The sequence below is a fragment of the Pinus tabuliformis genome, chromosome X (assembly GCF_031772625.1).
Source record: "Pinus tabuliformis cultivar Carrire ecotype Pingquan chromosome X, CPIR1, whole genome shotgun sequence".
NCBI classification, from domain to species: Eukaryota; Viridiplantae; Streptophyta; class Pinopsida; order Pinales; family Pinaceae; genus Pinus; species Pinus tabuliformis.
In genome coordinates, this window is record NC_142308.1 from 1183338101 (window position 1) to 1183361385 (window position 23285).

Genomic DNA, 23285 nt, shown 5'->3' on the forward strand with positions numbered 1-23285 from the left:
TAACATCAGTAATACTGTTGTCTCTGCTCAAGCACCAGGTCTAACTACCAACATGTACTCTGAATAGCAAATCCTCTGCTCTTGCAACAAACAAGTTCACTGATAACAACAACATACTTGTGTTTCATCAACTTATTCACCATAAATATGATGGTCTATTTTTGTATCATAAGCATAACCTATTAGACAGTTTCTTCCTCTAATACTGTAGCAATTCAAACATCAAGCAATAGTCTGGAAATCTGAAACCCTGAGATGGTTGCCACAGCGGGTTCTATTGTCACACGGAATGTCTAGGCACCGCGACAATGACTCAGATTAGGGGTTGTCACCCTGATCCCCAATCTCTTCGTTTACGCAATCTCCCTACAACATGCTAAGGGGGGTATACCCTACGGAAATGGAATGAAGGAGAACTAGTTGGGAATCAACCAGTTTAGGAGACACAGTGAAGCGACAAAGTACTTGTTTTATATTTAGCAAGACTTATAGGATTCGATTAGATTTTAATGATTGATACCAGTGCCTTATGGAGTCAACAATATTGCTAGAAAATTTAAGACCAAGTAAATGATGAGTAACTACTGCTTGGATGAATGACTATCTTATATGAAATGCAGATCCTAAAACTAATGTGAAGTGCAGGAATCTTGGTTAATTTTAGTTAAATGCCTATCTAAGTTTAAACCCTTCAATCCTTTCTCTATTGAGCCTAATTCCGCAGTACGTGGTAGAGAGAAGATAAGGTGAAGCACGCTAAGGTGTGATTAACGATACTTATCCTGAAAATCTAACATACCCGGTGCCTCCGGCGCTGCAGAGAGCTGTGGCTCTCACAACTGCAAGGTCACCATTTTAAGTACTATTAAAAACATGCTTCTCAAGCAAAGATGGATGTGTACCTATCTTTCTATCAACCAAGCTTATGCTTGGAAGTAAATTTTAATTATGCAAGGCTAACTTAATATGCAAATGCACAAGATGATTAGAAAATGAGATGAGGTTAGATTCAAGGATGAAAAACGCTTATGTCACGATCTATCAAAGCCCTTAATTACCAGAATGAAATGTGCACTTCACTAGACAAAGACTGAAAGATAAAATTCTCAAAATCCTTAGCATGCAAAAATACTTAAGCAATTAAATTTCGAAAATTAATTACCATGAAGAACCATGAGATTTAAACGCTAGACCCTTCAAACAATTCTGGAATTAAAATGATTTTTCTTAAATGACACCATGTTGAAATTTGACGACTAAAAGTTTCCTGCAATCCCAACCCGGTTTTAATTTCACCTTATCACTCCCATTTAGTTAAATCCCCTTTCCCATAAACATACATTCAACATATAGAATTTTGGAAATGAAATTTTCAGATTAAAACACATGGGACTGTCAACACATGCTGAAAATAAATATGGACATAAACAGACCAGCAACACACATAAAAATACACACAGATTTGTGTTCAACTTAGACCCAAGCAAAACCCCTTCAATCTTCTCTGTGGAAAACCTATTAGAGAGCCCTTCAAATTTATTTATCTTTCAATTTCAGGAAAAATACATTTGCAGACAAAACAAAACAACAAAATACAACTTATTTCTTTAACCCAAAACTCCTTGAAAACCTTTCCCACTTTGCCTTGATTTCCGTGCCCACTTGAAGTTGAAAATATGTATTGTACAGATACGACTGTATGGACTATACGGGTTTCCGTACCGTTGTACGAACTATACGGATTTTTTTCCAAAAACTTCTCTCGAATGACGTGCAACTCACAACATTAAATACTGTTCGTACAATACTTTTTGTTGTCTCCTATGACTTGATTTCCATGCCCAGTTTTGCCCATAAATCACTCCAACTTGTTGCGACAAATTTCTTCTTTAGAACTTTTCTCTATTTCTCAGCCTCATTTCTCCTATTTGCTCATGAAGAATGAATGCAATCTCCCTTCTCTTTTCCCCCTTTTGTTTCCCTAAATGACTTTTGGGCAACCCTAAGATCTAATGGCTCAAATTCATTAGATCAATGGATGAGAATAAATGTGCATTTAATTCTCACTTTCTATTTTTTAACTCACCCATTAAATAAAGTACCCACATTGTACTTTATGTATAAAGTCACTTTTCACTTTATAATTTAGCATTGACTTTACCACTTATAAAGTCACTTTCACTTTATAAAGTCACACTTAGGAAAATAATTATTTCGGACACTTTTCCCTAGGTAGAGACTAACCCATGGGAAACCACTTGTCCAAGGTACTTTAAAAATCAACACACCAATCAAGAAAAAATTATTGATTTCCTACAGTCAACTTTAGAGATGATTTAAAAAATATTTAAATGTGTTTTGACTATAGAGATTTATTTATTTATTATTTTTTATATTGGTTTTGTTTTTGTTTTTTGTTTTTATTTTATTGGTATTGTTTTGTTTCTAACCACCACAAAATTTCCCCTTTAAGATTTTTAAAATCTCGAACACCTAACACAAAACCCCAAAAGGAACTTTAGATTAAAAATTTAATTATTCCTTCGGCTATTTTAATGTGATAAAGTTTATGAAATGAAGGTTAAAGTTTGAATGTGGAAAAATGTGTGAAAAGGCTTAGTTAATAAAATTTTTAATGGGCCAGAGGCCACCTAAAATTTTTAATTTGAAATATTAAAGCGTTCCTTGAAAATAAAAAATTCTTTTAAAGTTTTTTTTTGTTCCCCTTTAACAAAAAAAAAAAGCATTTTTTTTTTAAATTCAATTTCTAAAAAAATTCAAAGTAACATTAAAAAATTTAACAAATAAAAAATCATACAAAAGAAAATTCAAAGCCACACTTCAAAAAAAAAAATGAAATTCGAGATCGTAGAAGGGTTGGGGAGATGGGGTATAAAAAAATAATGCGATGGAGAGCTCGGGGTGCTAGTCGACGAAGGAGGAGCTACGACATCAGAGGAGATGAGGGAGGCTGGAACTCGTAGAACTGAGCAAAGGGTTAGGAAATGAAGGTCGAGAAGGTAAGGCAACGCAGAGGAGTATGGCAGCCAGGGAGAGAGGTTTGAAAGAAAACGCAAAGAGGAGATCACACAAAAGAGGGGAACGAGGGGACGCGCAGGGAGCAGCAAAGAAAGTCGTCAGTTTAAAGGAAACCGACGTAGAGGGAAGCGAACAAAGAAGGAGCTCATGCGGGCTATAGGAGGAGCGATGAAGCAGGGTTAAGCAAACAGGGGAAGTTGCGGGTTTGTGTGCAGGTCGAGGGGAAGAGATAAAGGTTTACACAAATGGCAGCAACCCGCACACATGAGGAAAGAGGGAAGGTTAGGGCCGCAGAGAGAAGGTAAAACGCAGAGAAAAAGAAGCAAAAAAAGAACTACGAGGATGGAATGCAGGGAATAAGAAAAACACAGTAGCAAAAGGATGGAAGAAAATCAATTTTTTTGCAGAGGGGAAAAACGCAACAGAAAATGGTAGCCCAAGAATCCTAGAATTTTTTGTTTTGGTGTTATTCTGCCTAGGATTTTAAATTTTTAAGCCAAAATCTTGAATAATGTCCTTGCAAATCTTGCAAATCTTGAATCCTAGAATTTTTTTTTTCGGTGCTTTAAAGATTTGTTCTTAGAAAAACTTGAGATCTGAATTTGAAACCCTCAGACTGAAAATAATCTTGAATAATGCCCCTGCAAAATGGTATTGAGGCCAGATCTTGCCCTCCAGGGTCTAGATCTGGCTTCAAATTAAACTTCTCTTTCAGATCTACACTTGTAAAAATGAAAGCAAAAATATCCAGAACCCAGATATAAAACAAAATGAATAAAAAGCTCAAAACCCAAGTTAGAAAATTTCTAGATCTAAAAAAAATAAATTTACAAATCTATGCACAAAAGTTGCAGATCTATCAGATTTGAGGAATATGAGTCCAACTCCGCTCCCAGATCTGATAATCTAAGGCTCTTACTAGCCAAATCTATCAATTTTTCCACAAAAAATTTAAAAGATTTTGAAATTTTAGAGAGGTACTAGCCCAAAAACACCCTGCAGAAAAATAATTTATCGTTAGATAAATCCTGGAGCTTATATGAGGTAGGCTCTTCAGAAAATATATGCTGAGAGTTGGCTGGTCCAACCAAGGACTATCCCCAAACGCTCAACGAAAACCTGAGAGATCTCCTGCAAACACTAGATCAAACATCAAACCAAGTAGAGAAATAGAATAACAATGAAATTTTGAAGAAATAGAGATACCTGCAACTTCAATCAAAATAAAAAATGTTACCCTAGATCCAACAAACTAAATAAGATACCTGTATTCAGATTATTCTAAGAGAGTTATTGATTGATAGTTTTCACATAATATTAAGCAGGAATTAAAACAATATTACCTTAAATTCATGAAGAGAAACACCACTGCATGTCAAAACCCCAAAGACTTTTGCATTAATTTCAAAAAAGTGTACAAGAGAGCTTGAGAGCTTAGTACATGATTCAAAGATCAGATTAAAAGACAGATTGACATTGACCTCTAATTATTTATAGATAAAATCTCCAATGGCTAGTTGACTTGATTCCTGTCAAAATAATCTCGACCGTTTATAAAGATTTAATTAATCTTTAATCATCATCGTCAAAATTATTTAATTTGCGGCAAAATCCAATTTTCCATTTAATTGATTTTTAAATAACTCAAAATTAATTATTTTGAGTTAATTTCCTCAAAAATTTGACTTTGACTTAACCATCAAGGCCCACGGGTTCAAAATTTCTTGATTTCTTCAATATTCCCTTGGCGAGGGACCTGCAAAAATTAACTTCTTTAAAAAACACGAATTTCACCATTGGAGAACTTAATTTTACCTAGGACACAAAATTTATTAAATTTTTGGTTTGGGATTTAATTTAATTTTGTCAGAAAATTTAATTAATTTTTTTTTCTCGGTAACAAGGCTAATCTATTAAATATGTACAGAGTGCAAAATTACAACAGGTAAGACCAGTTTGCTCTTGCCCTCAAAGGGCACCAGACATAGACAAAAACTAAGACTGACAGAAACCCAGACATAATTCCCCATAGCAAGCCCTCGCAGGGGTGGTTCCATGAAATTCCAAGACTGTCCATAGACGGAAGCCCGCGTAGGGGTCTTAGACAAAAAGAACTGTTCAAGTCGTCCCGCACAGGGGAAACAGTAAGTGCTCTCATCATTAACACAAAAAACCAACAGCTTTGACATCCTAAAAAAAAAAACATTGACTGAACCAACAACAAACCAGGAGACGGCGACTGAACCTGGAGCGACCTGGTGGAGCAAGGGCGCCGGCGTGATTATTCATTCGGCTCATCCGGTTGCTCTTCCACAATTGGGCACCAGCCGTAGTAATCCGGCTCAGCTTCAGTAGGCGAGGTCGCTTCCGCTTCCCCAATAGCCGCGTTAGGAGCATTCTGGGAATGCTTGGATTTTTCCTCGACGGTGGCCCGACCCTTTTCTTCCTGCTCCAACTCAGCTGTCGGAGCCTGCTCTGCTTCCCCATGGTAGTCCTGCATCCCTTGCTCCCGAGCTTCTATGGGGTCATCCGCCTCAGGAGGATTCTCGATGAACAGAATGGAAACATGCGCACTGATTCTCGGGTTTGCCGTAGAGCTGGTGAAGTTGAAGATAGTGGAGCCAAAAGCTGGCAAGGAGGCCGAGCTAGAAGCCCCGGCATCCATATGTTGGCCTGAGTGCAGGGGAATGGCTCCAATGGAGCTTGCCAGATTACAGTGGCAGCAATGCCCCGCATCATCCCTCTCAGGTCTGCGCGAACCCCCTCCTCTTGAAGAACCACGACGGCTCAGCATCCTCTGTCTGGGTCTCACCATAGTGGGATGAGACTCCCTGCAAACTGCCAAGTGAACCAGACTGTCAATTACCAGAACCAGCCTCGTAATGGACCCAACCGTCTGAGAAGGGACCGCTTCGACGACAGAGAGGCCAGCCGAATGCAACACGACCCACATTCCCTGCTCCAGACCAGATTTATGCTCTTCATCGTCACCTACCCTGCTCGGGATCCCATCCGCCATTACTGCAGCGTTGCTCTGGATCGAGTGCACTCTCCGGGCATTAACTGCTGCCGTCCCAGGTCCCTTCGTCTTAAACCTGGAATGATCTCGCCGTCCGCTCGCATGGAGTGCCACGTGATGCCTGAGGATCGGCATGTGGCCAGCCTCCAACTCCCGTCCCATCGCCTTAAACACCCGCATCCGGGGAGAAAATTTAATTAATTGACTGATGAGGAGATTACTAATTTTTTCAACACTAATATTTAGCCATCGTGTCGAATAATGAGGGACCATGCACTAAATATTTTTTACATGAAGATTTTACAATTTAATACATGAAGGGGAAACACCCGTTCGTTATAGACCCTCAACATTTACCCATTTTTGCGACACAAAATATGATCTAGTAGACCAAGTAATTTGTAATAAAATAATCTAGCCAATTAGCTAGGATTATTCCCAAATTACTTTTACAGGACTCTATAAAAAGCACCAGGACTCACTTAATATCTTGACGACAAAATCCACCCTAGCCTTGGGGTGATGTTGGGGGGGAAAACTCTGCCGATCATTTGTGTCTCAAACCCTAGCTTTGGGGTGATGTTGGAGGGAAAAACTCTGCCGATCATTTGTGTCTAGAGACACAAGTGAATCAGTGAGACAAAAAACCTCCTAAGGTAAAAATTGTCATCAAAATAGTATGCTTACCTAGGTTGTTACATACATGATGGTCTTACTAAGATAATTTACATTATAACCATGCAGAATGGGTTTACATCTTTAACAAACTGCCGACCGATGATGAAATCTGAATGATGCAATCACTCGAACATGATAGATCCCTTTTGCCAAAAAATGGGTGTACTGCTATGGGGTCGTTGACACAGAGTGGTCAACAGGTTCATTTATGTTCTAGAGATGTCTGTTGTTCTCAAATGACGATGGCATCAAAATTTCTTCAACACTGCCTGCTAACAAGGTTACAAGTCCGGGAAGTTTCAGCAACATTCAATGGTCAGTAAATCTGGACTTTTATGTGACTGATATGGCTACCACAGTAGGACTGTGCTCTTTTATAATTAACAATCAAACTCTTGTGCCACAGTCACACATACTTCTGAAACAATGATTCTGATGCAAAGTTGCAAACCATAAGCATACCATAGAGCTGATGCAATCATGTCACAGTCAATTTGGATTATACTTCAGTCCTTAAATCCTAAGTTACCAGGATTCGGATCCGGATCCGGATTCGGATACAGATCCGCCAGTTTTTTGAAAAACCAGGATCCGGAAACGTCAAGGAAACGGCAAGTACATGCAAATATAAAATATTTTAAAATTTAAAGTTTAAAAAAAAAAAAAAAAACATATACTAATTTTTAAATATATAATTTTTACATACAGTAAATAATTATTATATAAATAATTTCAAACTTAATATATCATTTATAAATATTAATTAAACATTAATTAAATTTAAAAAAAAAATTATATGTGAATTTTTAAATATAATACTTTAAAAATAATTATTAATTTAATCATAATAGAATTAATACATTATTTATATATATTTAAACATTAATTATTAGTTATAATATTTATATTAAGCAAATTATTAAACTTAATTTTAAAACTTGAAAACAAAACTTCAAAATTGATTAAAATAAAAATTATTTTTAAACTTTATAATATCTAAATAACTTCTTACTTTTTAAACTTTAAAAATATCTAAATAAAAATTTAGATTTTAAACTTTAGAAATATGTAAATAAAAATTTAGATTTTAAATTTCAAAATAAGCTTTAAAATATCTGAATAAATGTGAGTGGATAATAAACTTCACGTAACCTCGTGCCGAAAAAAAAAGAACTTCACGTAACCTGCATTAAACTTTAAGGTTTATAACTTTAAACTTTAAGGTTTATAACTTTATAATGTTTTGTATTAAACCTTATAATATGGTCAAATAACATAAAATAATAAATTGCAGACTCCCTAGTTTGTTTTCGCGACCGTGGATTCATTAATCCATTTCTGATCATTCCTTAATTGGCTTGCGCGGATGATTAAATTTTCTGTTTTGGAATTTTGTTTTGACATTTGCTGCAGATTTGTGCATTGACCTTGACGGTTTTTTACCCGAGAGACGCTGGACCGAATGGAAGTTTATTCGCAGACGCCAATTCATTAATCCATTTCTTATCATTCCTTAATTGGCTTGTGTCTGGATGATTAAATTTTCTGTTTTCGAATTTTGTTTTGACATTTGCTGCAAATTTGTGCGTTGACGTTGACGGTTTTTTACCCGAGAAGAGCTGGATGGAACGGATCTTTGCGGATCCGGATCCGAATCCGTCTCTGATCCGGGGATCCGCTGATCCATCCATTAGCCCTGACGGATCCGGTAACATAGCTTAAATCAGAGAACTAGATGAGGTTTAAGGTCAGTCAAGGTTTCATGTTTCACGTGGCCTGAATCCTTTGAAGTTTGAAGAAGGAAAGGCAATAAAACCGTTTCTAAACCCTCCACACATATAAATTTTTCAAATCTGCTCAAGGAACTAAACTCACACTGTCACAGTTATGTATACCTTGACTTCTCAAGCATGCGAGCTGACTGAATGCAAGAGGGCAATCTGAGTTCTGTTCTGGATGCAATGTGACCTTTAGATGACTTTCAAACAACTTCAAAATTGTAATCATGAACGTTGATCTATCCCAGACCTTGAGTGGGCCGAGGAGGATACTTTACTGTTCCAGGATCTGTTCTCTTCTTCAACAGGGACTGAATGTATCACTGATTAGAATTGCTTCAAGAGGCTAAAATCATTACAAGGTCTTCCACAGTACTTCATTCCTTTTGATCTGAATGTCTTATGTTATAAGGATCTGCAAAATGCTTGGGATTACTGAATAACTCGAACTTATCCTGAATAACAACCTCATGTCTGAGCTTGGATTTACCTTAATAAGTCTGCAATTTTGACCTTCAAATTAGTTCAATGAAGATGTCAACATGCATTAATGGATCATTCTAGTAGCCTCAGTCATAATAAATGAAAACTGCTGGAAGAGCGAATGCCATAGAAATTTGTCAAGAAAGGGGAGACCCAGGTGCCAAAAAGATAAACCTTATCCCAAAATAATTTCAAGTTTCAGATCAATGAATTTCAGATCATGGATCTGGTTAATTCGGACTTGATCTAGGACTGTGAGAAATAGATATCTGTAATTACTCCACAGGGACCTTAAACTTCTCAAGCGAATTCCATTCTGAGGAGGCCAAAAATATAACACAGCAGTGGGTTAATGCCTCAGACGAAATTAGATCAAGCGAAATGTATTTCAGGAAGAGGACCGAGATCCCTCTGCAGTTGGATGAAGTGGCCACAGTAAGATAATAGAATAACCCTGAGATCCTTTAATTCTGCCCTTTAAATGAAGCTGAGATGCTTCAGAGAACTTTGAAATTGATTGCCCAAAAACCATAGCCCAAGCAAGACCACAAATCCAGAAAACTTCGAAAAGAACTTGACCTCCTTAAGTTCTTCAATACTCCACAGGGCCACAGAGCGAATTCTTCCTTGTTTTGAGAGAGAGAAATCGATCCATATTTATAAATGACAAAGTGTCATTTGGATGGGCAGCCGACTTGCCTTGGAGAGAAAGATAAAATTTGAAAATCCAAATTTTTGGAGCCAAAATTATTCCCTCCAAATTTTGGACCATTTAAATTTGAATGCACAAATAGATTTTCTTTTGATTACAAAGATTAAATTTTAATCCCTTCAACAATGCATCCTTCTTTTCCTAATGAAATGTGTCATAGTCTAGCCAATAATATGTTGCCACATTATCAGCCCTTTTGGGACTTTAACCACAAGATGGGGGCACCAACTTTGATTGGGCACATCTCCCAAACCGGGAGGAATCTCATGAAAATCTATATACTGTTAGATTCGGCATGACGAGGATCATCCAATGACCAAACTGATCTGCTTATTCAAAATCTTCAACAAGTGTGCAGCTTCCCTTCCTTCCTTCCAACTTGATGTAGTGTATGACATATATGAAGAGCATTCAAGACTGATGTTGGCATCAATGGCAATATAAGTATGTGTAGTGATTGGTGAACTGATTGATCAAGTGATTAGAGGAATGAATGTAAATTGCCTCCTTATAATAGGAGTTAAAATTAGAAACATACAAATATATTACATTGTCCACTGTTTACTTCCTAATTCTCATAATTTACTACTAATTGAAAAATTTCCCCAAATTCTACTTTTCCAAAGAGGTAGACCCCTTCCAATGAAGTACAAAATAATATTCTGAATTTTGTAGTTGGGATCTTAGTTTGAAATTGTGTGCCTATTCAAAATGGAGTGCTTGAATTAAGGTGAAATGCTCATTGAATGAAAGGGGTTCGAGGATAAAAACCGTCGGATATCCTTCCTGTTGAAGAACAATACTCGCGGGAGTAAGTTGAAGCATTGGTGCGGAATATATCACTCCCCTGTCAAGTGACACAGAATATTGAGAAAGCAATTAGACTAAACAAAGATTAATCTATTCTAAGGTTGGAAAATTTACTCTCGTAGTAGTTAATGTGTGTGGAGACGAGTTGTGTTGTATCTTTGTAGACAGTTCTAGGCTAGGGAATTGTGCCAAAGTATCTAAAGTAAGGTTTTGATTTTAAATGGATGAGTAGTGCATTAAACCTTTAAACATATGTAATTTCTAAGTATTTCTGAGAAAAGTGAAGGGCTGATTTTCATTCTTTACAGAATTATTCTTTATATTGATTTGAAAAACAGAAATAAAGAAAGTATATAACCTGCTAAACATTCATATTGAACATTTTATTTATCATATACAACAGATGCATGTAGAAGTTTTCTACAGCCAAACAAGACACATTCAAGAGATGACAAAAGGCAACAAATAAAAGATTTAGAGGAATTAACCAAGACAAACAGTTAAATTAATTAATTTCTTTTAATGATTATAAGTTTGCAGGGGCTTTCAGGGAGATTGATATTCAATCTAGCCTTGCTCAAACTTCTATGTTACCTTGAACATGTGCAGAAATAAATATGAAAACATAATTGATAACATGACAAATTCACATAGATGCACAAGCTGTTCAAAATGAATCCAGAATCCTTCAATTATCTTCAGAAATAGCTTTGAACATTACAAACATGTCATTGGTTCATTACAAGGGTTCAACCCCAGCTTCTTCGATCTACCAAATACTTATAGGTTGAAATTCTAAAAATATTTTAAGTTTAAGCCAAAATTTATTACAAAATGAGATAATATCTGAAATTGTTTATGATTTACAAAAATAGAATTGGAAAATAGCTATTCAAAACTGATTTGAATAATCAACACACATTTTAGGAGACTTTGTCTAGGAGTTTCATAGAGCTTCAGGGATATTGGGGTGAGGATCATTTAGGTCCTCAATTGGTGCTTCATCGTCTTTCAGTTGGTTCAGTGGCAACCATTGTCGAGTTTTGAGAGATCAAGATCGGCATATCAGCAGAATATTTGGAGGTTCACTCAGCTATCATCTTTCTCTTTGTCTCAAATATTTCCAGTTGTACTCTGCATGCTATATTATAATAAATAAAGCTGGGTCATTTCTTCTGCTGCATTTTCTGATGTTATTTGAGTTTCTGGGTTCACTTTTGCAAATTGTCAATGTATTTTCCGTGCTTTTATAATTTCTGGGTTGCTATTTACTGGTGCATTTTGGTACAATTTTGTGGGTTTTTGGTGAAGATGCCGACATAAAATTTATAAAGAGAATTCTCAGAAAAATACCACAAAATTCCCGAAAGGGACATTACAGTGCATGCAGATATTGCTAGCCATAATCTTATGTATTGGGATGCGTGCCTAGATTCCATCACGTCCAAAATATGTTCTCTTAGGATTTGTGGTCAAAATCTGCTGAGGAATCATGCCTGCCAACTTCCTTGAAACTGTGCTTCAACTGCTCAAATTTCATTCTAATCTCTCAAGTTTTGTGCTTCATCTATCTTGAATTTGTTCTCACACATTGAAATTCTCTGCTAGGAAATTTTGCTTCAATTTGTGCCACATTCCTAGCCTTCTTTCATGTTATGTGACCTCACAATGCTTCAACATCTTCATTAGGACTCCCTGATGCATCCTTCAATCCCTGGATTCAATACCACATCAGAAAATTGTATATGAAATAGGAAAAAAAATTCAGACCAACAATTGAGGGTGAATCATTTGATTACAATGGTTCATTTTCCCAATAGTCTTTGATGTGGTAAATTGAGGGACTACAAATGGGATTGCTAGGATTCTTAGGAAAAAAGATATGAAAATGTTCTCCCAAAATGATTTGAAAACCTCTCAGAATAGTTAAGGATCCAATTGTCCCTAGGAAGTGCAAGGAAGTCTACAAAATGCCATGCTCATGTGGCAAGTCGTGTATTGGTAAGGTTGATTGTCTGATATAGGTTAGGATGGAGGAATATTGTGTGGACATTCAACATAATTGAATTCATTTTTCAGCCCTAGCAAGAGTATTCCCATAATTCTAAGCATCTAGTATTCTGAGGACACTAATGTGTTAGCAAAATCAACCACTTATGAAAGAGATGCATAAGGGAAGCAATACCTTGAATGGGGACGATGGCCTTCAAGTCAGCAACATCTGGCTGCCTATGTTACAAAATCAAAATAGTGGGTAGAATGGTAAAATTCAGTTAGTTAACCTTGTGTTTGTTCAATAATGTATTTGTTGGACATTGGGTTCAACGCTTCCCGTATGTTTTGCGACATGGACTAATTGCCTCTTGTGGATCCTAACTTTGGTGATTGCAGCAGAGACTAATGCCTGTGGGTTTTGGTCTAACGACAATTGTGATTCCCACAAGTGGTATCAGAGTGACAGGTCTTGAGTTCGAAACTAACCCGGCTCGCGCTTGGAGGGAGATTGTTGGACATTGGGTTTAGCGCTCGTGTGTTTCGTGACATGGACTAACTACCTCTCATGGATCCTAACTCTGGTTATTGTAGTAGAGACTATTACCTGCAAGTTTTGGTCTAACGACAATTGTGATTTGTTGGAATTTCTAATTCTAACCCGTTAGAAATTCTTCCTGTACTATCTGGTTTATTTCTTCCAACTTGTTTAATTACTTAACAAGCTATTTACCATGTAAATACTGAAAATAAACACAAGTACAGTATCAACGTCTACAAATCATCAACTGAAAGAAAACAAGCACACAAGTGAAATCGTTATTTTTGGACCAATGTCCTCGGAAAAACCCAATGCAGGAAAATTGATGTAGCTATTCAGAGGGTTTTATTATTATGCAGTCTTCAGAATACAACTAGGGTGCCAGAAATGGCTCACCCAACAGAGAATTCCCTCGGTAGTAGTAACTCTCCTCAGAGACAGATATTCCGGCCAATTATTCACCAGATGAACGATCCCACAACAACAATTGCAGCTTCCACTACTCTGCATCACTCTGATAATGACTGCGTCACCCTACTCGGCTCACCAACACCTAGTCTGTCCCACGAAAGTCCTCCCAACGCTACTTCTTGGCCCTGTGTCAGCTTTGCTAGCCTCTGCGCAACTACTGAAGCTTTTGTGTCAGCCCTCAGACCCTCTACGTCACCCACGTTGGCCTCCTCTGGCTCCGCGCAGCACCCAGCTGCCTCTGCGTAGCACCCAACTGCCTCTGCGTAGCACCCAACTGCCTCTGCGTCAACCTCTCTAGTCTCTGCGCTGTCTCTCTGGTACTAACTTTGCCTCTCTGCTATGTATTCACTGCCCCTCGTTGCTGATCATTGATTCACTTTTGCTTAGCAACCCCACTCTAGCAAAATGAATGACCGATCACTTTGGTGTGTTCTCCAACTGACCCTCAAGCCTCCTCTTATACTTTTCTCGTTGGTCCATCAACGACCGAGATTAAATATCTAATCAACATCTAAGATTAGATTTGGCTTGATCCATGACTTTTGGAGCATTCTAGCTCAGTTTTATATTAATACCCATTAATATTTTATTTTTCCTAAGTTTAGACTTAGGAACTCCATTAAAAATATTAATTATTTTAATATCTGCCAAACTGGTTAGAATCTGCCGAAACCCTTTCTGGGTTTTGGAGATTTCATGTGCTTTGGCCTCTCCACCAATTTTCATGGCTAGAGCACATCCGATGCTACCGCAAATCAACATGATTCCAACATTATTTATTTTGATTCTTAGGAAAAAAGATATGAAGATGACATTCTGTCCTCCCTAAATGATTTGAAAACTTCTCAGAATAGTTAAGGATCCAGCTGTTCCTAGGAAGTACAAGGAAGTCTGCAAAATCCCATGCTCATGTGGCAAGTCGTGTATTGGTAAGATTGATTGTCTGATATAGGTTAGGATGAAGGAATATTATGTGGACATTTGGCATAATTGAAATCATTTTTCAGCCCTAGTAGAGTATTCCTGTAAATCTAAGCATCTGGTATGCTTGGAGTGTTGAAATTGTAACTAAATTTGGTCTTCATAATTATTGTACTTGTATCAATATGTATTTCATGTAAAAAGAAAAACAAAAATAAAAACATTTTTTATTTTTATTTTTTTTATCAAGCATGTTCTCCATGCTTTATTTTTGGTCAAAAGAAAAAGTCAAGGGCATGTTCTTCGTGACCCTATAAAAAGAAGAAAAAAATGAATTTTGTAAATGTCACTTGTTTCTACAAGTTGCCAAGTCGGCCCTCCAGGATGACAAGTCGGCTTGCTCAAAAGATGTGTCTTTTCGCATGTGGAAACAACTATATATTAGCACCTATCCTCTATAATTTGGGCAACTATTCGATGATTCGTGAGGTAGAATAGTTCGAGTTTGTGGCATGGATTCTTGAGGCATACATGACCGAGTTTCCGAGACACATCAACGATGGTTTTGAGGATAAAATTGTCTGCAATATACAAATATCTAAAGGCTCTCTGTGATGGAAGTTTCTATGATATATTTCTCTTTGTAATGTGAAGATCCTATGACATATCTCTCTATGAATGATGCGAGTTCTTGTAGCACAATTCTCTGGGCTAATGTGAATTTCAGAAGTACATTATATTATGGTGATGCGAGTTTCCAGAAATACATTTCTTATGTGATGCGAGCTGTCTGAAGCATCTTTTCTCTGTGTGATGCGAGCTGTCTGAAGCATCTTTTCTCTGTGTGATTCGAGTTGTCTGAGACACCTTTCTCTGTGTGATGCGAATTGGAAGAAGGCACCTTTCTCTGTGTAATTCGAGCTACAGGAAGACGTCTTTTTCTGTGTAATACAAGCTACAAGAAGGATATTGTTTTTGTGAAATGTGAGCTGCCTTCTTCTGTGTGACGTGGCATCTAAGAACAAACATGTGGCAGACTGATTGTCTATCTTATGGACAGAACATAACAGAGGTTGGAGGGCCGACTTGGCACTTGGATCACTGGTTTGTTTGACTTGGATTTCTCTTATTGAGGAAGAAGCTATAAGAAAGGATTGGTGGGTTTTCCTCTTGTGGGTTTTGCCCTGGCCTCTGGCCTAATCTTTGGTGTTTCTTGTCTCTTGTGCACTTTGATTTCTATTTTCTTGCATTTGAATCGTAAGCTTGATGAATAATAAAGGAAAAACTAAAGAAGAACACTAAATAACTTCGTAAGTAATTATCATGTTAAGAGATTCCCCCTTGCATTGGAATTTCAACATGGAGGACACTAAAGTGTTAGCAAAAAATCAACCACTTATGAAAGAGATGCATAAGTGAAGCCATAGAAATTGGTAAAGAGAGAATTACCTTGAATTGGCACAGTGGCCTTAAATCAGCAACATCTGGCTGCCTATGTTACAGAATCAAAATAGTAGGTAGGATGATTAATGTCAGTTAGTTTACCTTGTGTTTGTTTAAGAGTGGCTTTATTTTGATCTCCTTTATTTTAGTTATTTTGTTAATCACTTTGGTTTTATTTTACCTCCTTGGTTGTTTCTTTCTTATATATTTATTTGATTGATCCCTTTGGATTAGTTGTCTCTTTCTTATACTTTCAGGTGTTTTATCTGTTGAGAAATCTAGGGGCAGCAAGTGTAAGTGATTTCTCTTTCAATGGTAACTGCTTGTGAAGACTTTTTTTACTTTTCTTGATTATATAGTTCTTTAGCTTGATTATTATTGAGTTCTTTTCATCAAACAGTTATCAAAACATAATGAACAATGAGACAAAGGACACAAGATATAGATTACCATCTAGGGCCAAAACCTCTCCAAGCTTGAGAGGAAAACCCACCGAATTCTTCTTCTTATAGAATCTTCAATTGATGAATTCCAAGACCCTTGACCTAAGAAACTCTCCAAGACGTCACAAGGCTTTCTTGAACAACTCCTTTTCCTCTGCAAGTCAACGCTAGTCAATTTGACTTCTGCACTTCTGTTCTCAGCTTCTCTGGAATTTCGGCCTCTTTTCACAGATCTGAAATTTTCGGCCTACCTGCAACTGTCAAGATCTCACACATGTGAGCTTGATTGGGCAGATATGTGTGGCTTTTCTCCTTCGCTATGCTTGCACACTTTTCTTTGTGACTTCAGCTAAAATCCTTCAATCTTCTTCTCCTTCTCTTCGCTGGATGAGAGGCTTCTTTCCTTCCTTTATTCACACTTCTTTCTTCCTTTTGGATGCTGGAATGATGCCTTTTATTGTCCACCCATTTGAGCCGACTTGTCATAATGTTTAGGCCGATATCTCATTCTAGATAGGTCTATCGCTCCTTTTGAAGGCCGACTTGATGTGCACTTGTGATGAGGTCTTTGGAGGGTCTTTTTGACTCTTACAATGACTCAATTAAATTTTCTTACAATATGTAAGATGCCCAAGAAGGGTCCTTCATATGTGACAATGACTTCCTAGACTTGTAGACTCGATGACAAGCCGTAAAAGCTCTCAATGGGAGCTTAACCTAAAAAATAAATTCTCTTGAGCATGAAACCCATGCCTCAAGATCAACAATAATAAATTTATTTTTCTTATTACATCAAAAACATCAAATCATGATTACATATGTCATTATGAAGACCGAACCTATTTACATATTTCAACATTATCCCTCTGGGTTAGTTGTCCTATATTTCATATTTTCTTCATATGTTTTTTTAGGGTTTTGAAGGTTGCCTGTATATTTTTATTTCTCTCTCCTGTTGTTAGAGTGTTCTTTTTGTTATAATGCTATTAGTTTTCATAAGTATAGGTTTATAGCTTTCTTGCTGTTTCTTTTTTGTTATTTCTTCCTTTGTTTGATGTTGTTTTAGCTTCATTAATATAGACAGGTAGTTGTCTTGTAGGTTTTCTTTTAGTTTGTTAATTCTTGTTAATGGTATGATGGTTCCTTTTTGTTGGTTAATATATTTATTAGGTTTGTTTTGTCTCTTAATTTGTTTCTTCTTACAAAGTAGCTTATGTGTGGTAGCATTTGTTCCTTGAGAGATAGGTTAGCTCGATAGTTAGGTGCTTTGCAAATTTTTTAGTTTATCCATTTTTTAGGCTGACAAGTATTTATTTCATACTCCCATGTTTAGAAAATAATTCAAAATTTTGATCTAATATAAAGCCATAATAAATTGACTTTATTACAAAGTGTAGCTTTTGACTTAACTTTCTGAAGTACTGTACATGACCTTTAAATGTATATAACTTCATCAGGCCTTCTTTCTCATTGTATGGTTGAATACAAAAAGAGGCCTTCAGAAGGGATATGAATCTTAAGGATATTGATCTGTTCATCACTACCATGATGTTGGCTGATTTGTCTTTGGGATGCTTTTCTAGTGAAGACCTCTTTGCAGAGGTTGATGAATCATTTATGGAAATGCTAGTGCAGATGGTTTTGTTTCTGCTTCTAATTCTGTTTTTGCATCTGGCTCCAGTCCTGCTTCTGCAGGTGTTTCTTGTTACCAAGTTGGGAACTTCCTCTTTGGCATATATATTTATAAATAAATTCAGGACAAAAATTAGTATAATGATGAGTAATGCTAATTTTTGGCCGTTGAACACTTTGACAGCTTCCTCTTTAGCACATATTTTTAAAAATAAATTCGCATCTTTGTTTTTGATTTGGCACTGCGGATTTTATCAATTCTATAATTCTAAGTTAGGAATGACCATGTAAGGAATTGATGTATCATATAAGTTTTATGAATCATTGTTTCAAATTAGTGTTATTTGTATTTTGCCAATGATCAGTAATACACAGAGACACACACAATGCCGGATCCACTATTCTTAAATTTTGGGTATTGTGCTGCACCTGCAGTTGATCTGCCTCTCAAGTCCAATTTGTGAGCATGCACTGTACAAGATAGTGTGTCATCCTATCTGAATCACAAGTATTAAAATATAAACTACATATGCCAATAAGCATAAATATTATATTCCCATGTGTGCCGTATATATTGTGGAGAACAAACACCACACATGCTCACAGGTGCTACATGGTATAGACATTCAATGCTTCTTAGCACTACATACTATTTTAATAGGCACTAAACTTCAGTAGGTTATTCAAGTCTTGCACCACATCTTGATGATTGACTCCCTAGTACCCATATAGGTTAAACTGTACAATGCAAGGCAAGCTCATTTGTGTGTACATGCATATAGAAGCACGTTTAAAAGAACACAATGCATACTAGACGAGGTTCAGTAGGGCTGGAGTTGTAGACTCCACAATTCCCTAGAATAGCTCTTAAACCATTGATTTGAACTGCTCTTCACAATTAAACACAATCCTTGATCTCAAATCTTCGATCTATCTATGGTCCTTAGATCATCTATTACCACATTTGAACAAAACACTAAAATATTCTTTAAAATGTAGCCAATACTTTACTTATGGAAAAGTCAGAATCAATGAGGACATTGCTTTGAATAAATAAGAGAAATGTGCTATTCATGTTGAGCTAGTCTAAAAATGTGTAAAGAAATGCTTGAATGGTATGGTTTCTTCCATATAGCAAACCTGATGTAGATGAAATTATGAAACCTAGGCTTAACCATGTAGCCAATACTTTACTTACGGAAAAGTCAAAGAATCAATGAGGACATTGCTTTGAATAAATAAGAGAAATGTGCTATTCATGTTGAGCTAGTCTAAAAATGTGTAAAGAAATGCTTGAATGGTATGGTTTCTTCCATATAGCAAACCTGATGTAGATGAGGTTATGAAACCTAGCCTTAACCATAACCAGAATAATTTAGTTCTCGACCTTTATGTTCATTGGTAAATGGAAACTTTGTCTAATGTATCAAAATGTAGTAAAGAACTTCTTAGTTCAAAGTGATTTTCTGTACGTGATTTTGTTCTTAACACTGATTTTGTCAAAAACACTAATAATGAGTTTTGTTCTTTGGGTATATGCAGGAGCCTTCAGGCAATAGGAAATGGATGCAAGACATTAAATGTTCTTTCTTTGAGTGACTGTTACTTTTTAAGTGACCAAAGTTTAGTTGCAATTGCTAATGGATGTAGTGAACTTAAACGACTTGAACTAAATGGTTGTCACAACATTGGTACTAATGGCCTTGAATCCATTGGGCGATATTGCCGGTACTCTTCTATCCATCTTCTATTTTAATTTTTATGTAGTTTATGTTCACTTAAGGGTGTATTAGTTTTATAATAAATCGGTTAATTATTTATTTTTATTTTTTGTTTTTATCTGTTCTCACATGTTTCTTCCCTTGATAATTTGCTAATACAAAATTATCATTGTATCATATAACTTGATTATACTATGTGATGCAAAACATTTTGCATCTGACAAGAAAGCATTAAATGCATTCAAATAGTTTTAGGTATAATTTCTGTTTATACTAATATTCTCTTTTTGGACCTTTATGGTATTAAAATTACATATCTCCATGTACTTAAGGTAGCATTAATATAAATTTTTTTAGGTGAATTCTTAATGTTTTCCTGCAATAAATTCATGTGTCTCTAAATGACAATGTTTTCCTTTCATTGTTTCCTCTATAGTACTTTCTCCAATTTCTTTTTGAAAGAATGGTTTTCAATAACAAAGCAATCTATACACTGTGAGCTAGTTGGATGCTATTTTCTCAGATCTTAAGAAAAGACTCTTTGGAGCTTGGTATGACCTTGCTATGTGGTAATTAAGGTGATGGATAAAATTTGGATTTAGAAAAAAATGCCCATATAACCCTAAGAAGGATGATCTAGGTGGACATCGGTGGCCAGTGCCCACCCATCTCTTTTGCTGATTCAAAATGCTTCCCCATCTTGGCAAATTTTCTATAGTTTTTCAGGTCGCAAAATTGTGGTGTGTTTTTCCGGCTCTAAACAGTGTTTTTTGGCCCTGTGATAGATTAGGGTTTCCGCAGGCATACCTAATCCTTGATTGAAGTTGTTCTTTTCATTGAGATCTTTCCAATGGGATATTGTGCACAATTTGAGTTTGTATGTGGAAGTTGCAGCCTCCTTGGGGCCTATTACTGCCTGGATCGACAACCTTGGCAAGGTAACAGTCAAGATGCTATGGGGTAAGCATGCAAGAGATATGCCTGCTGTCACCTCAACACTATTTTGTCACACTATAGGCCAACTCCTAGAAAGCCACGGGGGGTGTCCCAATTCTACACACTTCACCAAATAAGCAAATACAACTGGAAATACAAACTAACACTTGAAATCCCACTCAGATATCACAATAAACAATTATCTTTGATGCTCAAGAGTGAAGGTAAGTCACATACACCAAGTAAGATGATTATTCTTTGATTACCACTTGATAATATGGTCTGATTTGGACAAGCTTGCGGTTGTCGTGATTAGGACTTGGACAAGCTTGTCATGCATTTTGGCTTGACTAATGCTCTAACAACATTCATGAGGATGATGATGATATCTTGCAACTGTTCACAAATTCTTTTGTGGTCTTCTATTTGGATGACATCGTCATCTTCAACAGAGCTTGGGAAGATCATATATAGCGCATTCGATAGATCCTAAACACCTTGTGCTAACACAAGTTATATGCCAATCTAGGAAAATGCATATTTGGCATGCGGAGAATTTGGTATCTAGGATACATCATGGATGAACGTGGGGTGCATGTTGACCTAACCAAGTTCCAAATACAACTGGAAATACAAACTAGCACTTGAAATCCCACTCGGATATCACAATAAACGGTTATCTTTGATGCTCAGGAGTGAAGGTAAGTCACATACACCAAGTAAGATGATTATTCTTTGATTAACATTTGATAATATGCTCTCATTTGGACAAGCTTGCTCTGTCGTGATTAGGACTTGGACAAGCTTGTCATGCATTTTGGCTCGAGTCATGCTTCAACAACATCCACGGATGATATCTTGCAATTTTTCACCAACTCTTTTTTGTTCTTATATTTGGATGACATCGCCATCTTCAACAAAGCTTGGGAATACCATTTATAACACATCTAACAGATCCTAAACACCTTGTGCTAGTGCAAGTTATATGCCAATCTAGAAAAATGCTTATTTGGCATGCAAAGGATTTGGTATCTAGGATACATCATGGATGAACATGGGGTGCATGTTGACCCAACCAAGATCCAAGTCATTTGTGATTTCAACATTGTAGCCTTCTGGGCCTTGTCAACGACTACGGTAGGTTTGTGTTGGGGAACTCTCATATTGCTTGGCCTTAATGTCGAGTGACCAAGGGTGGAGCTAAAGCCAAGTTTTTTTATTTTGAGTCACAAGAAAAATCGTTTTAGGATCTTCAACATTGCCTTTGCTCAACACTGTTCCTCACTCTAGAAGATTTGTAACAACCAATTGAGGTTGAGATATATTCCTTTGACTATGTTATTGGTATAGTCCTCACTCAACAGGGACTCACTTTGAAAGTTTGATATTGTTCACAGGTACACCACTTATGACAGGGAGATTTACTCCATTATGTAGGCATGTCGACGATGGAATCACGATCCCTTGCAATTCATGTAAGCATAGAGAAAGTTTCAAACAATCGCCATCATAAGTGGTCCACATACTTGCAACAATTCCACTTGAACATTAAGTACAAGAAGGGCAACACAAACCTTGTTGCAGACTACCTTAGTTGGCCCTCGGTTGTGGTGCTAGCTACATTTCTTAACTCCTATTACCATGAGAGTTCTAGGTGGCCCCAATTATTTAGTACCAACCTTGATTTTGCTTCTACATTTCAGACATTAGTTATAGGTAAACGAGTTCCAAAATTTCATCTTTGGGATGCACTTTTGTGTTATCTGTGCCCTCTTTGTGTTCCTTCAAATGAGAGTGCAATGCTAATTTGGGAGGCACATTATCGTTGAGTGGCACGCCACTTACCTTGGTGTGGAGAAGATAGTAGCATTACTTCAACGACATTTCAATTGGCCAAAACTTCAACAAGACATTAATTGGTATATCAGATTGTTTCCATTAAGAAGCAAGTTGTACACTCCTCTACCTACCCTAGTACCTCTCCTAGACAAGTCTTGGGAGTTAGTATCCATGGATTACATGTTGGGTCCCCCCCCCACCAAGCATGGTAATGATTGTACCTTTGTGGTTGTTGATTAGTTCTCTAGGATGGTTATTTGGCATTGTTGCCTCAAAATCTAGCAGGTCTTGTAGAGTGGTGCTCTACAACGCAGGCACTAGACTAAGTGACAACAATGAGGTGTGGTCCACTGTCACCACAACCACTACACCCTGCTGTTTATGGAATTTCACCAGTGGGAGGATTCTCGGTAAATAGGTGACCTATGAGAGATATTCTAGGCTTAAAGTTTCAAGGTGATACAAGAGGCTACTAAAGGATGGTTCTTTTTAAGTACAAGGCTCAACCAATGGAAAGAGGGCAATTCACATCCTCTAAAAAGGCCTAATTAGATCACGCTAGACATAGGGATTGAGAAACAACATGCAAAATGGAATATCCTAAGGTCAATGTGCCAAGGTCCAACAATGACTATTAGTAGGGCACTAGTATATGGAACCTTCAAAATGTCCTCAAGGTGAAGCCTAGCAAAACTAGGATTTCTCCCAAGGCAAACTAGCTAGGGCAAGAAAATTGAGGCTTAAGATGGATCGATTAGCCACGAAAGAAGGTTGATTTTTAGGAAACCAAGTCTCCTCTTGATGTTAAATCCTTCCAACACCTTAGA

The 23285-nt window shown here is 36.8% G+C and overlaps 1 protein-coding gene across 3 annotated transcripts in view; it reads left to right on the forward strand.

Moving 5' to 3' along the window:
• Positions 1–23285, forward strand: part of LOC149144169 (F-box/RNI-like superfamily protein) — a 334943-nt gene that overhangs the window by 105372 nt on the left and 206286 nt on the right. For all 3 annotated transcript variants that reach the window (XM_089450095.1, XM_089450093.1, XM_089450094.1), the window contains one exon: positions 19505–19690. In XM_089450095.1, coding sequence (XP_089306221.1) covers positions 19505–19690 — 186 coding nt within the window. The remainder of the gene's footprint in view (positions 1–19504; positions 19691–23285) is intronic.